At 48.8% G+C, this 12,219-nt stretch overlaps 1 protein-coding gene across 1 annotated transcript in view; it reads right to left on the minus strand.

The window, feature by feature from the left end:
* LOC137620800 (lipid droplet-regulating VLDL assembly factor AUP1-like) overlaps nucleotides 1–12,219 on the minus strand; it is an 88,679-nt gene that overhangs the window by 58,412 nt on the left and 18,048 nt on the right. The window contains exon 2 of the mRNA XM_068351246.1: nucleotides 11,280–11,417. Coding sequence (XP_068207347.1) covers nucleotides 11,280–11,417 — 138 coding nt within the window. The remainder of the gene's footprint in view (nucleotides 1–11,279; nucleotides 11,418–12,219) is intronic.

Raw genomic sequence — 12,219 nt, forward strand, 5'->3', positions numbered from 1 at the left:
TGTTGAGACCCATTGTCCACAGACAAAAAGGAGGGAAGACGCAGGCATCGAAGTTGTCCCACCATCACCAGAATGCATCTTGCCAGAGTCTCGGGATCTGAGACTGGGGGGGAAGAATAGCGGAAGCTTGAGGTTCCAAGCTGTCGCAATCAGGTCCCCCAGACCAGCACTTGCTGGTTACCCAAGGTCATAGACCCCCAGGTACACTCTCTCTACGAGGCTCTGCTCGGATAGTCGGAGAGAACATTCCCCTGCCTGGAATGAGAGAGCCGATGGTGGTATTGAGAGAATCTCAATCATCCCGGTATCTCTACTGCAAGATGTGAAGGTGTGAAAATGCGTCCCCTGCTGGTTAGAATACGCCAGAATCATGAAGTCGACGCGCACGGGGCGACTCGGCAGGAGCTGTAGGATCTGTGGAGGGGCCAGACTAAGGCCCCTAAGCCTGCCTGAATGATGGAGAGGTATCCTTCAGGTTTTGACCATAGGCCTGGACCGGAACATGCCCCCCCCCCCTTTCCTTTGACGAGTCCGAGAACCGCATCAAGAATGTGGGGAAAGGACGAGAATATCCACTACCATCAAGAGGCTCCATAGGTCAACACCCATTGCAGGTCTAATAGTTCCGCTGGTCCCATAGGGCCAGGGAGTCCGGTTAAACATTGCCTGAAGCCACCGGAACTTGGATCGCCCCACATGGAACTTATCCTGAGGCGACCGTTCGGACTATAGACGGGTCAATGAGGAAAGGAGAACTAGGAAACGTTCCAAGGTAGGGCTGAAAGCTCTGCTTGACTGAGAACAGGTACTGCAACTCTCCTCAGTCTTGCCACAGTCAACCGAAAGGAAGGCTCGGAGGATGTGGTAACAGAATCTGGCGTCCCCAGGTGGTCACCCATCCAAGTAACGACGTTGCTTAACCTCGCTGGACGGACGAGAAGCGGGGTTTCCAACGTGGTAAGGCCGTTGACTCAATATCATGGCCAGATACTCCAGATGTTGAGGCAGAGGAAGAGAAGGCTCCAAGCAAAATACCATGAGCCCACACTCATGGTAAGCATCCGGAAGCTTGTCCCGGCGCTGAAGAAGGTCGAACCCGCGCCTACCGGAGTTGACCAGCCCTCCAAACAGCAGAGGCGGTGGAAGCCTGCACCTGAGCGGCCAAGAGGAAAGCAGGGAGAGTTCTCTGGGGAAACAAACCTGCTATGCCACAGCGGGATAGCCACACTGCATCATAAGCAGGAATACTTGCAGTCTAGGCTGAATTCGACGAGCACCCTGGAAGATGGATGGAATGGAAACTGAAAGTACCCGTCCTTCCGATCCAGGGTTTAAGGAGTCCTGTCGCCTCGTTACCAGTCTGATCGATTCTGCTGGTCTACGCTGGCCGAAGTTTGTTCGACAAACTTAATCAGGGCTGAGAGGTCGACTACGGACATCCCCTCTCAGATCCTTCCTTACAAGACTGAGGGGGCCAGGGGTGAAGCCGTCAATGATCCTAAGGAAGACCTTCGCCTAAGGTATGGATCATTCTGCCCAACCGGGCAACTTTGCTGACGCTATGGCATAGAGGTTCAGAGACACTGAATTCGCTGACAGAGACGGCGGGCGCGATATCCTTGGCTAATCACAGAGATTGTGCGGGAATGGGCATCGGGAAGCTGTCATTCGGATGATTAACCTTTAGCATCCTCCCAGCGAAAAACCTGCAATCCTAGAGTTCGTGAACTCCTTTTTAGGACTATGCCCCCCCGGGGGAGTCTCCTGTGCCATCTGTTCCTGACAGGAGGAAACTGCAATTGGACACCTTGTCCCAGTTGTCGTAGCCGATAACTTAGGCCGACGTGGTTGAAAGAAAAGGGCGCTGGAGCCCTGCAGAGTCTGGAAGAAAGTGCCTTGGAGGAGTGAAACCGGAAGTCGATTTCCTCCGCACAGCAGCTGTCTAAGTCTCTGTCCTTGGGCACAAACAAACTCTTCTCAAGGATGGAAGGGTGTCTGAGGTCGTCGACCTCCACAGATGAGACACCCGAAGGAAGCCCTCAGTCAGCGCGTCCAGATGGTACAACATCGAGCTTGTCCGCAAGTTAGATACTTAACGACGAAAGGCCAAGGTGCCTGAGCTCGAGAGGAGGAAAGTACCCCTGATCTTCCTGTAGCTTCCTTGAACCAAACCTTGGGCCGTAACCGAGGAGGGAAAGAACCTGGTAAGCTCCCAGAGGAAGAGGTAAGCAGTCACCCCTTGTCCGATGGAGAAATCTCGAACGGAAAGCCCCCCGCCAAAAATCCTTCCAGGGAATGACGGGGAAGGGCTAACCCAGGTTCAGGAAAGAGGAGTGTTGCTCAGATCTCCCTTAAGTTTCTCCTATTCTTGCAAGTGCCATGCTCTGCGTTTAAGGGGTGAGGCCGTGTTCTGGAAATACGCTCCAGAAGAATTCGCCAGGCTGGCCATGCTGCGAAAACCCCATTGGGAATCGTGGTCGCAATCGCCCTGGAGCTCGCGCGACGGAAATTCAAAGATTTCCGCGTGGGCGAACGTGGAAGTGCCCATGCGCGGTAACGCAAACGAAGGTGAGCCAAGGAGCGCAGAAGGAGGGCGAGCGTGGTAGGAAGGGCGAGAGCTGGTGGTCGGCAAGCGATAACCCATAGACGAGCAATGGATACTACAAGAAATAAGCCGACGTTTGTGCGAAGAAACACTGACGGAACACCATCCGTCCGCGCGATGGAAAAAAACCGTTGGTTCACGCGTGGGCGAACATTGGAGAGCATGGGCGCGGACGCGCATGAGCGTAGACGTGCAGGCACGTGGGCGTGTGGGCGCGCAGCCGAGTGGTCGCGCGGGCGAGCAGTCGCGCGGGCGCGCAGGCGAGCGGTCGTGGGGGTGGGCAGGTGGATGAGAGCGAGTCCGAGGCGGCGAACGCAAGCGTTAGCGCGATGGCGAGGAAGACCGCTGGCGATATGGATCAACAAGCGATCGGTGGTGAGCTGGTGAGCGCTAACGCGCAGGTTGGCGATGGCGCGTTGTGTTATGCCGATGCGATGGTCGAGCAGCATGCGCAGGTGAGCGATCGTGCGTTGGCGAGCAGTATGCGAAGGTGAGCGATCGCGAGCAGCATGTGCAGGAGGGCGATCGCGCGATGGTGATCAGCATGCACCGGGTCGCGCGATGGTGATCAGTATGCGCAGGGTCGCGCGATGGTGATCAGCATGCACCGGGTCGCGCTATGGCGATCAGCATGCGCAGGTGGGCGATCGCGCGATGGCGAACAGTATCTGCAGGTGGGCGATCGCTCGATGGCGAACAGCATCCGGAGTTGAGGGTCGCGCGATGGTGATCAGCATGTGCAGGGTTGAGCGATGGCGATCAGCATCCGCAGTTGAGGGTCGCGCGATGGCGATCAGCATCCGCAGTTGAGGGTCGCGCGATGGCGATCAGCATTCGCAGTTGAGGGTCACGCGATGGCGATCAGCATCCGCAGTTGAGGGTCGCGCGATGGCGATCAGCATCCGCAATTGAGGGTCGCGCGATGGCGATCAGCATCCGCAGTTGAGGGTCGCGCGATGGCGATCAGCATCCGCAGTTGAGGGTCGCGCGATGGCGATCAGCATCCGCAGTTGAGGGTCACGGGATGGCGATCAGCATCCGCAGTTGAGAGTCGCGCGATGGCGATCAGCATGCGCAGGTGAGCTAGTAGCTGACGAACCATGTTCCTTCAGAAGTGTTGGAGAACGTTGGCGTGCCTGCTGTAACACATGCGGGCGATCCGGAGATCGCCGAGAGACAGGTGATCGCTGGCGAGCTGATGATCGCTGACGAGCAGAAGGCTACGCGTGGAAGCCTGCGCAAAGAAGAAGAGTCCTTGACCCCGACCTGAACCGAAGTTCTAGATCGCGAGGGCGAACGTGGGCGCGTAACAGGAACCAACAGGAACAGCAGGGATGATCATCTTGAAAGCGCTGATGAACAGGAGAGTGCTGATGAGCAGAAGAGTGCCTGTGTGCTAACACTGAGCAGGAGCAGGAGAGAACACTGCAGAAGGGCGCGCAGGGAAACCCTGACACGCAAGGGAAGAACCCCCGTGGGGGCAACCCTTAGCCCTGAAGGGATCGTTATCCGCCGGGAGACTGATGTCCGTCGGAAGACCGCTGTCCGTCGGGAAGACCGTTGTACGTCGGGAAGACCGTTGCCCATCGGAAGACGAGATCAGACTGCTGTCCATCTGCACCAAGGCGGAAGATCGAGAAAAAGGAGTTGTAGGCTGCAAACGGAGATCCAAAAAGGCGCCTCAAACACCCTTATAGGGAGATGAGAGGCCCTTACGACGAGGCGGACGGTGGGCCTTACGGCGAGGGAGGCCAACAGCAACAGAAGAAACCTCCGAAGAGGAGTCTCTATGAGTGTACTCTCTCGCGAACGAAAGAGAAACACTTCGTGGAAGAGATTGGTCAGCCAGTGACCTAAAAGGAGCAATCCTCCGAAGAGGAGCAGTTGCCCAGCCCCTTGAGCGAAACTGCAGGTGCGACCGCTCAGCACCAAGAGCATAGTCGCACGAAAAAAAGGCAAGAGAAGAACCCCCCAAAAGGGGAAAAACTCAAGCCTGGACAGGAAAAACTTCACTCGGAAGGAAAGTTACCCGCCCAAGGAGGCAAGCCTCCTGAGAGTTTTAAAATGAACTGGAGAGCTGTCCGTCGTCACGGGAGTACTTCCAGTAGAAGGAGACACGCCCCTGACGAAATTACAAGGGGGGAGGCAGCAACAGCTGAATCCCCAGGACTCAACCAGACAGCTCACACCGTTGCCATATTACAGAAACGAACTAGATCGGTAACTAAAAAAAAAAAAAAAATAATATTAGTACACATTCATTCCCCCGGGAAGGCTCCGAAGAGGAATCCTGAGGGAAAGGAACAAGAATTACACAACAGGCACGTGCCCTCACAACCACTTACACTCACGGAAGGAGAGCTGTAACCAAAACAGAATTATAACAATTATAATTATGTACTTATGTAATTTAAATATGAATGAACACTAAAGAAAGAACGAAAACCCCGAAAGGAATCGTTCTACAAGCTGAAAAACAAAAAACAACTACAATTAGATTCATAACTAATTGAGACAAACGTACGGCGTAGCAACCCCCCCACACGGAAAGGAAGCTACAAGGGCATAGTAACACGTAGTAAAAGGGTGAACGACCTCGAGAGAGAGAGAGAAAGACAAAAGTCAAACTCGATCGCCACCCATAAAATTATGCCGTGGTGGCCTAACTGCCGAGGACTCCACGTAGATATCGTACACTACACACACAAATCTGAAAAGGAAACTTACTTATTTCTATACTCAAATATATATACAAACATGAAAACATGTTTACATATATATATATTGAGTAAATGAAAAGTAAGCGATTAAGTAAAGACAAAACAAACAATGGCTGCCAAGAGAGGACCAAGACAGAGACGTCTGTCACAGTCCGAGCCAAAAGTGAAAGTGGGTATTCACCTGTGTGTGAGGGGGAGGAGGGGTAGCTAGCTACCACTCCCCTACCCCCCCCCCCCCCCCCCGCTAACTAGCGCGGGGGTAATACACCCTCGTTAAATTCTAATGGCTCGCCATTTCAGCTACGCTAAAAGGTAACCCCCCTTTGTAAATAGCGTGGTTTGTATTTCGGGTTCGGAACAAATATATATTGCAAAATGTGCTTGAAAAAAAAAACACCTGGGGGTTAAGGGTTGGAAAGTTCCAAATAGTGTTGGGGGTAAAAGGGTTAATTAAATTGTTAAGCCATATACATGTTTCTGTTATACATTGGAACTATAAAAAAACTGTTTTATCAATAATAATCATAAGATTTGTGGGCGAATCAACATTAGTAGAAACTTCAAAATCTGTGCCGTTAAGGTTCAATATATTCCATATGGGATGAGCGTGGTCTGTCTAAACTTGCCCAAGGCCCCCAAATGGGATACTTAATTGCATGCAATTATTTTGCTAATTTGGAAATCTTTTTAAAAGTACACAGGAGTAAAAAAGGTCTTGTATTTATTAATACTACAACATACTAAAGGGAATTTTTAAAGTTTCCCATAAAACCTAGGGTGGACTTTAAAGGGTTAAACGTTAGGGACGTGCTAATGCTTCTAACTCCTTGAACTCCAGGCTGTCTCCTTTGATGGTGAAAGGATGAATCAAGGGCACGTTCAATGATTTGCCTTTCCAAGAGGAGATTGTGTTCTTGGTAATCTTCCTCTTGACCTTACCCTTACTGACAAGAAGTTGCTTGACGTGTGCGCGAGCACTGCTGGTACGTTTCAGATAGCGCCTCAGCACCCTCATAAGACAAAGTGACAGTTGATCCGTATCATCAGTTACATCCTGTAGACTCTCTATCCAGAGGGGTCCACTAAAGCCAAAATTTGAGACTGCAATAAAATCAGGGACAAAACTAAGAGTTGCTTGCCCACATTCCCTTGAATGGGAGATGTCGTGGGAGAAATCATGAAGCTTACTCTCTTCGCTGAAGTGAGAAAGAGAGGGAGAGCAGTCTTGTGGCTCTGGTCCCAGTCTGAGGCCCGACTCAGCAGTTCGTAAGGAGCCTTCTTCAGAGAACAGAGAACTTTACCCACTTCCCAAGGCAGAGGCCTTATTTCCACCTGAGGTCAAGATAGCTCAAAGTTCAGTATGAGCATTGACAATTCAGCTGAAGAGGAAATAAAAACAACTTTGTTTAAAAATCTAGCTCAGGCCCAAGTGATAGGCTTTAACTGCTGAGACTGAGCAGTTTTTCCTCTTGGAGGTACAAAAACCTTGGCAATCAGGGGAATAGTGGCTCCGAGAAGAAAGACATCCCTTCCACAGCACCAACTAGAGAAGATGAACCACTTTGCCTAATAGACAACGATAGAGGATTTCCTGAGGTTCTTTTTGCCACTGGTCACAAAAATCCTCTGAGTCAGGAAATGCTGGATAACCTCCAAGCGTGAAGTCGTTGGGATACAACTGCTCTGTGATATGTTCGCGTGTGAATGATGAAAAAGGTCCTACAAGGGGGGCAACCGCCTCGTAACCTCTGTTAGCAGCACCAGAAGGTTCGGATACCATTCTGCGTCTTGCCATAATGGAGCTCTGAGTGTCATAGTCAGGTTGGATGAGGATCTCCCTTTGTTGAAGAGCCTTCAGATTAAATAAAATGGGGAATACATATAAGCATCCATGTCATCCCTTGGATGTTGGAAAGCAACCTCAAACACTACCTATGGATATGGAACTAGTGAGCAGTATATTGTAAGTTCATGGTTTAGGGTATCACAAACACAGTAGATTTATTAGAGGCAATCCCCACAAAGTCAGGACTTTGGACGCTTTCCAAGAAGCCAAAGACCATTTGGATCCAACCATCAGCGTCTTTCAGCTAAGGTGGTCCGCAAGGATGTTCTTACCTGGGATGAACTGAGCTGAAAGTGAGATCTGCTTGTCTTCTGTCCATTTCAGAATATCGAGATATACTGTAGATGACAGAGCTGTAGAGAGATGGTACCTCCCTGATTTTTCAGGTAAGCCATCACGGTAGTGTTGTTGCTCATCAGCACTACCAAGTGACCTGTAGGATGTTGGAACTCTTGAAGAGCTAGAAATGCAGCCTTCAATTCCAGGAGGTTCATGTGGCATTGCCGATTAGACCACAACCCGGATGCAATGTGGTGTAGCAGGTGAGTGACCCACCTTTCTATTGACACGTGCGTAAAGAGCATCATGTCCAGAGAGGATGAAAAGTGGACACCAGGAAAGTTGGAATCTCGTTGCTTCAAAGAATTCCTGCGCTCAAATCCTACTGGAATGGGTTTTCTCAAAGGATTCATGCTTTGGGATAAGCTGGTCTTCAGTTGCCACTGAAGTGACAGCATGTGGAGGTGACCATTGAGGACCAAGTATTCCAATAAGATATGTGACCCATCAGCAGCTATAACTAACTGGCTTACAGCGACCTCCGAGAGAAAGAAAAGAGCCACCTCTTTGAACCTTTCAATTCTGCTCTGAGATAAAAAGATCTTTACTAGCTGGGTGTCGATGTGCATTCCCATGTATACCAGATCCTGCTTGGGCTGCAGAGACGACTTCTCGAGATTTACCATGATCCCCAGATCATGGAAAATATTCAGAACTATGTCTTGGTGTAGTTGAAGGGTCTTCAATGAGTCCACTAGAATCAACCAGTCGTACAGATAGAGGAGGAGATGAATGCCACTGGTATTGACCCAGGCTGAAAATAGGGTAAACACACCCGTGAACACTTGAGTTGCTGTTGACAGTCTGGGGTTTGCTCAGACTCGTTAGTGCCATTACTGTCTATAACCTTACCCTCCTTGTGAGCTAAGGTTGGGGGGTTTGGGGGAGTCTAAAAGTCTATCTGCTGAGTCTATCCCTGGTCCTAGCTTGGGCGCTGATCATATAATATATGGTCAGTCTCTAGGACATTGTCCTGATTGCTAGGGCAATGTCACTGTCCCTTGCCTCTGCCATTCATGAGCGACCTTTAAACCTTTAAACTCGGAACTGGTATATCCGGTTGTGCAGGCAGAATCTTAGATACTTCCAGGATCTGGAAGTATTCATCTGTCAAATCCACCGTTATCCTGAAATATCCTGGTCTGAACGCCTGTCTGACCGTAACTTCAGTCTCCATCCTGAACAGAGTTTGACGGATAAACTCATTCAAGGCTGAGAGGTCTATGACTGGTCTCCACCTCCAGACGCCTCTTCTACAAGAAAGAGTTGACAGAAGAAGCCTGGAAACCCATTCACGACCTTCTAGAAAGCAAACACCCTTCTCTAACATCGTTAGAATTCCTACCTGAAGGGCAACGTCCTTCGCATATCCCTTAGCGAGGGATGGGGGACTTGATGGGTAACGAAACAGGGCAGGGGGGAGAGCTGTTGAAAGGTACAATGTACCTTCCCCAAAAGGGCCGGTACTGTCCGGGATTCAGCTCCTTGGCTCTCCCAAAGCTACCGCCTGAGTTGCTGGTGTTGAGTTTCTATTCATGACAAGTGGTAAATATCAATAATCGTAGGATGACAAAACTAGCCATAACAGGTATTTGACGGGACGTACTGCAGTACTCTCCACAAAGGGACGTATTACATCACCTTGAGCCTTCTACAAGGATACATAATATAGCACTTACATTAGAACGTACTACAGTGCTCTCTAATTTATTGATCTTCAATTTAACATGTACACATATACAGGTACCATATTAATGATAATGGTAAACAGGAGATCATACTCTCAACTGCTGGTGTTCCCCCTCTAGTGGTATCGCGGGAGAAACATCTCCCTAGTAGAGGTTTGTTAATATCTAGAGGCTTTGCCGCCTGTTCTCTTTGACCTTTCCACTGAAAGGGTTGTATTGGTTGGCAAGACCTCTTGGTGGTGTTCTGCCGAGAAGAATTGAGGAAGAATTTGTGCTTACCAGAGTGCACCTCAAGCCTTAAAACTGTTTCCTACCTACCCAAGCCACAGGTGCCTAGGGGTAGGGGAGCACAGAAAGATGATACCATGTTATGCCACTAGGGTTGAAAGGAGCGCTAAGATTCCCAGGTATAGAATTGGTCTGGGATGATCAGGAGCCCAGAGTGGCTGTGACAATGATGTGTATCCAATCCGCATTGGGATCCTAAAGAGTGGATAGTTGCGAGTGGGGTAGAGGGGGAGTTTGCCCTTGAGGGCAATAAGTACAAGAAGCCATGTATAAGGGAGGGCTCATTGGACTACAAGAGGTGTTTGGGGCATTCCTCTGCTTGCTGAAAATAGGTAGAGCTAGCTGGTTAGTCGCATGTACACTTACGAGAAGCTTGAGGAGGAGTTCGCTCAAGCATGGTGAACCACTCACAAACACGAGGATGTCCACTGGGGTTTTCCACAGGGCCAGCAGGCACTGGGCTGGGACCTTGAAGCTGAGCGAGCTCAGCGGACACGTACAAACAAGATTGTTACCATAAGGGTGAACAACCTGCAGGGCCTTAGGTGGAGGATGAATTACAGAGGAAGAAGCTAAGGGCACAGAGTCATAGGGAAGGGGATCCAATTACTAGGCACACAGGAGGAGGAAGGTCCTGGTCAACCTCTGCAGGATTAAGTGGAGGTTCCTGCTGTGCGCTACACTTCAACGACTAACAGTTTGTCCTTCGAAGGAGAACCCACAGTTCCAACAAAGGTCAAAGCTCATGAAGAGCATCAAGGGAGGAGGGTGTCGCTGCTTCTCTAGGCCAGAGTCAACCAGGGGTTAAAGGTACAACTCTCTTGTCCGACCAAACTCCCGAAGGGGCCGAGTGGACAGGAAGGAGGGGAAGTTCCTACAGAAGAAGAAAGTCTGGGCTTACTAGCCTTCAAGGCAGAGCTTGAGGGCAAGGAGTCCCTCTTGTACTACCTCCTCCTGAAGCCAAACCGCTCCCACTAGGAGGATGGCTACTCCTGAAACTTGTCGCAGGGAAACCCCAAAGTGTAAATATGGCCCCTGTATGAAGGGCAAAGCTAGTGAGGATCCGTCTCTAGAGGGGAACGGAAGGTGCCACAACAGCAGCTCTTTGTACCAAAGCAGATCCACAGGCTGCTTCCTCAGGAAAAGAGCAATCACACCTACAATGAGAAAGAAGATAAAGCCAGTTATAGCCGGTTGATCAGAAACTGGAGGAGCGACGGCCATGTCCGCTCTCTGTGACATCTAAGCCAAAAGTGGTTGAGCCAGTGAGTGTGGGGGCAAAGCTACAGCCTCTCCCGGTATCCCCTTCCCCACTTGCCAGGAGGTTGGCTGCTACCTTGTTCAAGTTTTTATGGCTGTGAACACCCAACTACATTGAGTTTATTCCTAGTAAAGAACATGACTTTGTATTGGTGTCAAAACAAAGTTGTTTTCATAACATACAAAAATAAATTTATCAAACAAGGTAAAACAATATTTCAACATGAGTTAGATTAAAGAAAAAAAATATCTTTAAAATGACAAGACAATGTACTGATGGCTACATTGGAACCGATGACAAGCCACTCTCAAAAGTAGCCTCTCGTCACAAAATAAGATGATCTTTTTACAAACACTAAAATAATATATATAATAAATTGAGTTTGTTAAGAACTTTCTTCTTGTACACTGTACACTACTGCATACAGTATAGAACACTTTATGTACAATGTATGTTCTACAATATGGCCCACCATGCAAAATATTTCTATGACACTAATTACTTTCAAGCTACAATCACACTCATTACTTACCTTCTGATAACTGTGTTGTAAGGAAGAACAGATGCAGCTAAAAATAACTGTAAAGACACAAACAGACGAAGCAGGAAGATGACTATACCCAACGGTGTGTAAAGAAGGATGAACAACAAACTGGGGCCACTGGGCAACCTATTGGAGGGAAAGAAAATTATCATATACAATATCTGGATATGAGAGCTTAATTCTACCCAAGAACATTGTTAATAAGTAATAATGATCCTTATAAGTTAAACAACAATTTATGGAATTGAGTAAATGTGCAGACAGCCAAAAATGGTGCTGGTTCATTTGTCACTTGACACAAGGTAGACACGTACATCATCAGTTCCAGTAATTTCTCTTGTAAATACAGTTCTGCTTTATTCCTGTAATTATAGTCAAATGAAAATGTCAACTCTAGGTAAACAAGCACCATCTACCAAAAGTGCAGGAGTCTCACAGCAGCTATTAAAACTAAGAGCAAATCCCTGAAAAATCGTTAAGCTATTTGGGAAACTAAGTGCACAAATACCTACTAGTACAGTACATAGAATACAGTATCGTCCTGATGGAAGGTTCATTAAGGTAGCTTTCTAAGGGATATTTGGCTACAGTGATATTCCCAGAGAATTAACCGTTACGTCTCCAGAATTCTAACTCCTGGTGCGAATATCCTTAAACTTCTTTCAAGGATATCGCATAATTAGGGGACGTATGCTTGATACGACACATAGCGATCTTCACCCCCGAATAACGTTTTCGCTTCGAGGGGGAAAGTGGCAAATTTAGAAGGGGAGCCGTTATCAAGGTACCCTTTCCTCTCGTACTACTGAAGGGTATCTAGATGGCGCTGTTGTCAACCCAGCGCGCTATTCCTTTAGTTGTAGCGGTCTCGCACGGTGATTTCCCTGTTGCTCTCTCGTTACGCTTTGGTTTTTCTGGATTTATAATG

This window comes from Palaemon carinicauda, chromosome 27 (genome assembly GCF_036898095.1).
Source record: "Palaemon carinicauda isolate YSFRI2023 chromosome 27, ASM3689809v2, whole genome shotgun sequence".
NCBI lineage: Eukaryota > Metazoa > Arthropoda > Malacostraca > Decapoda > Palaemonidae > Palaemon > Palaemon carinicauda.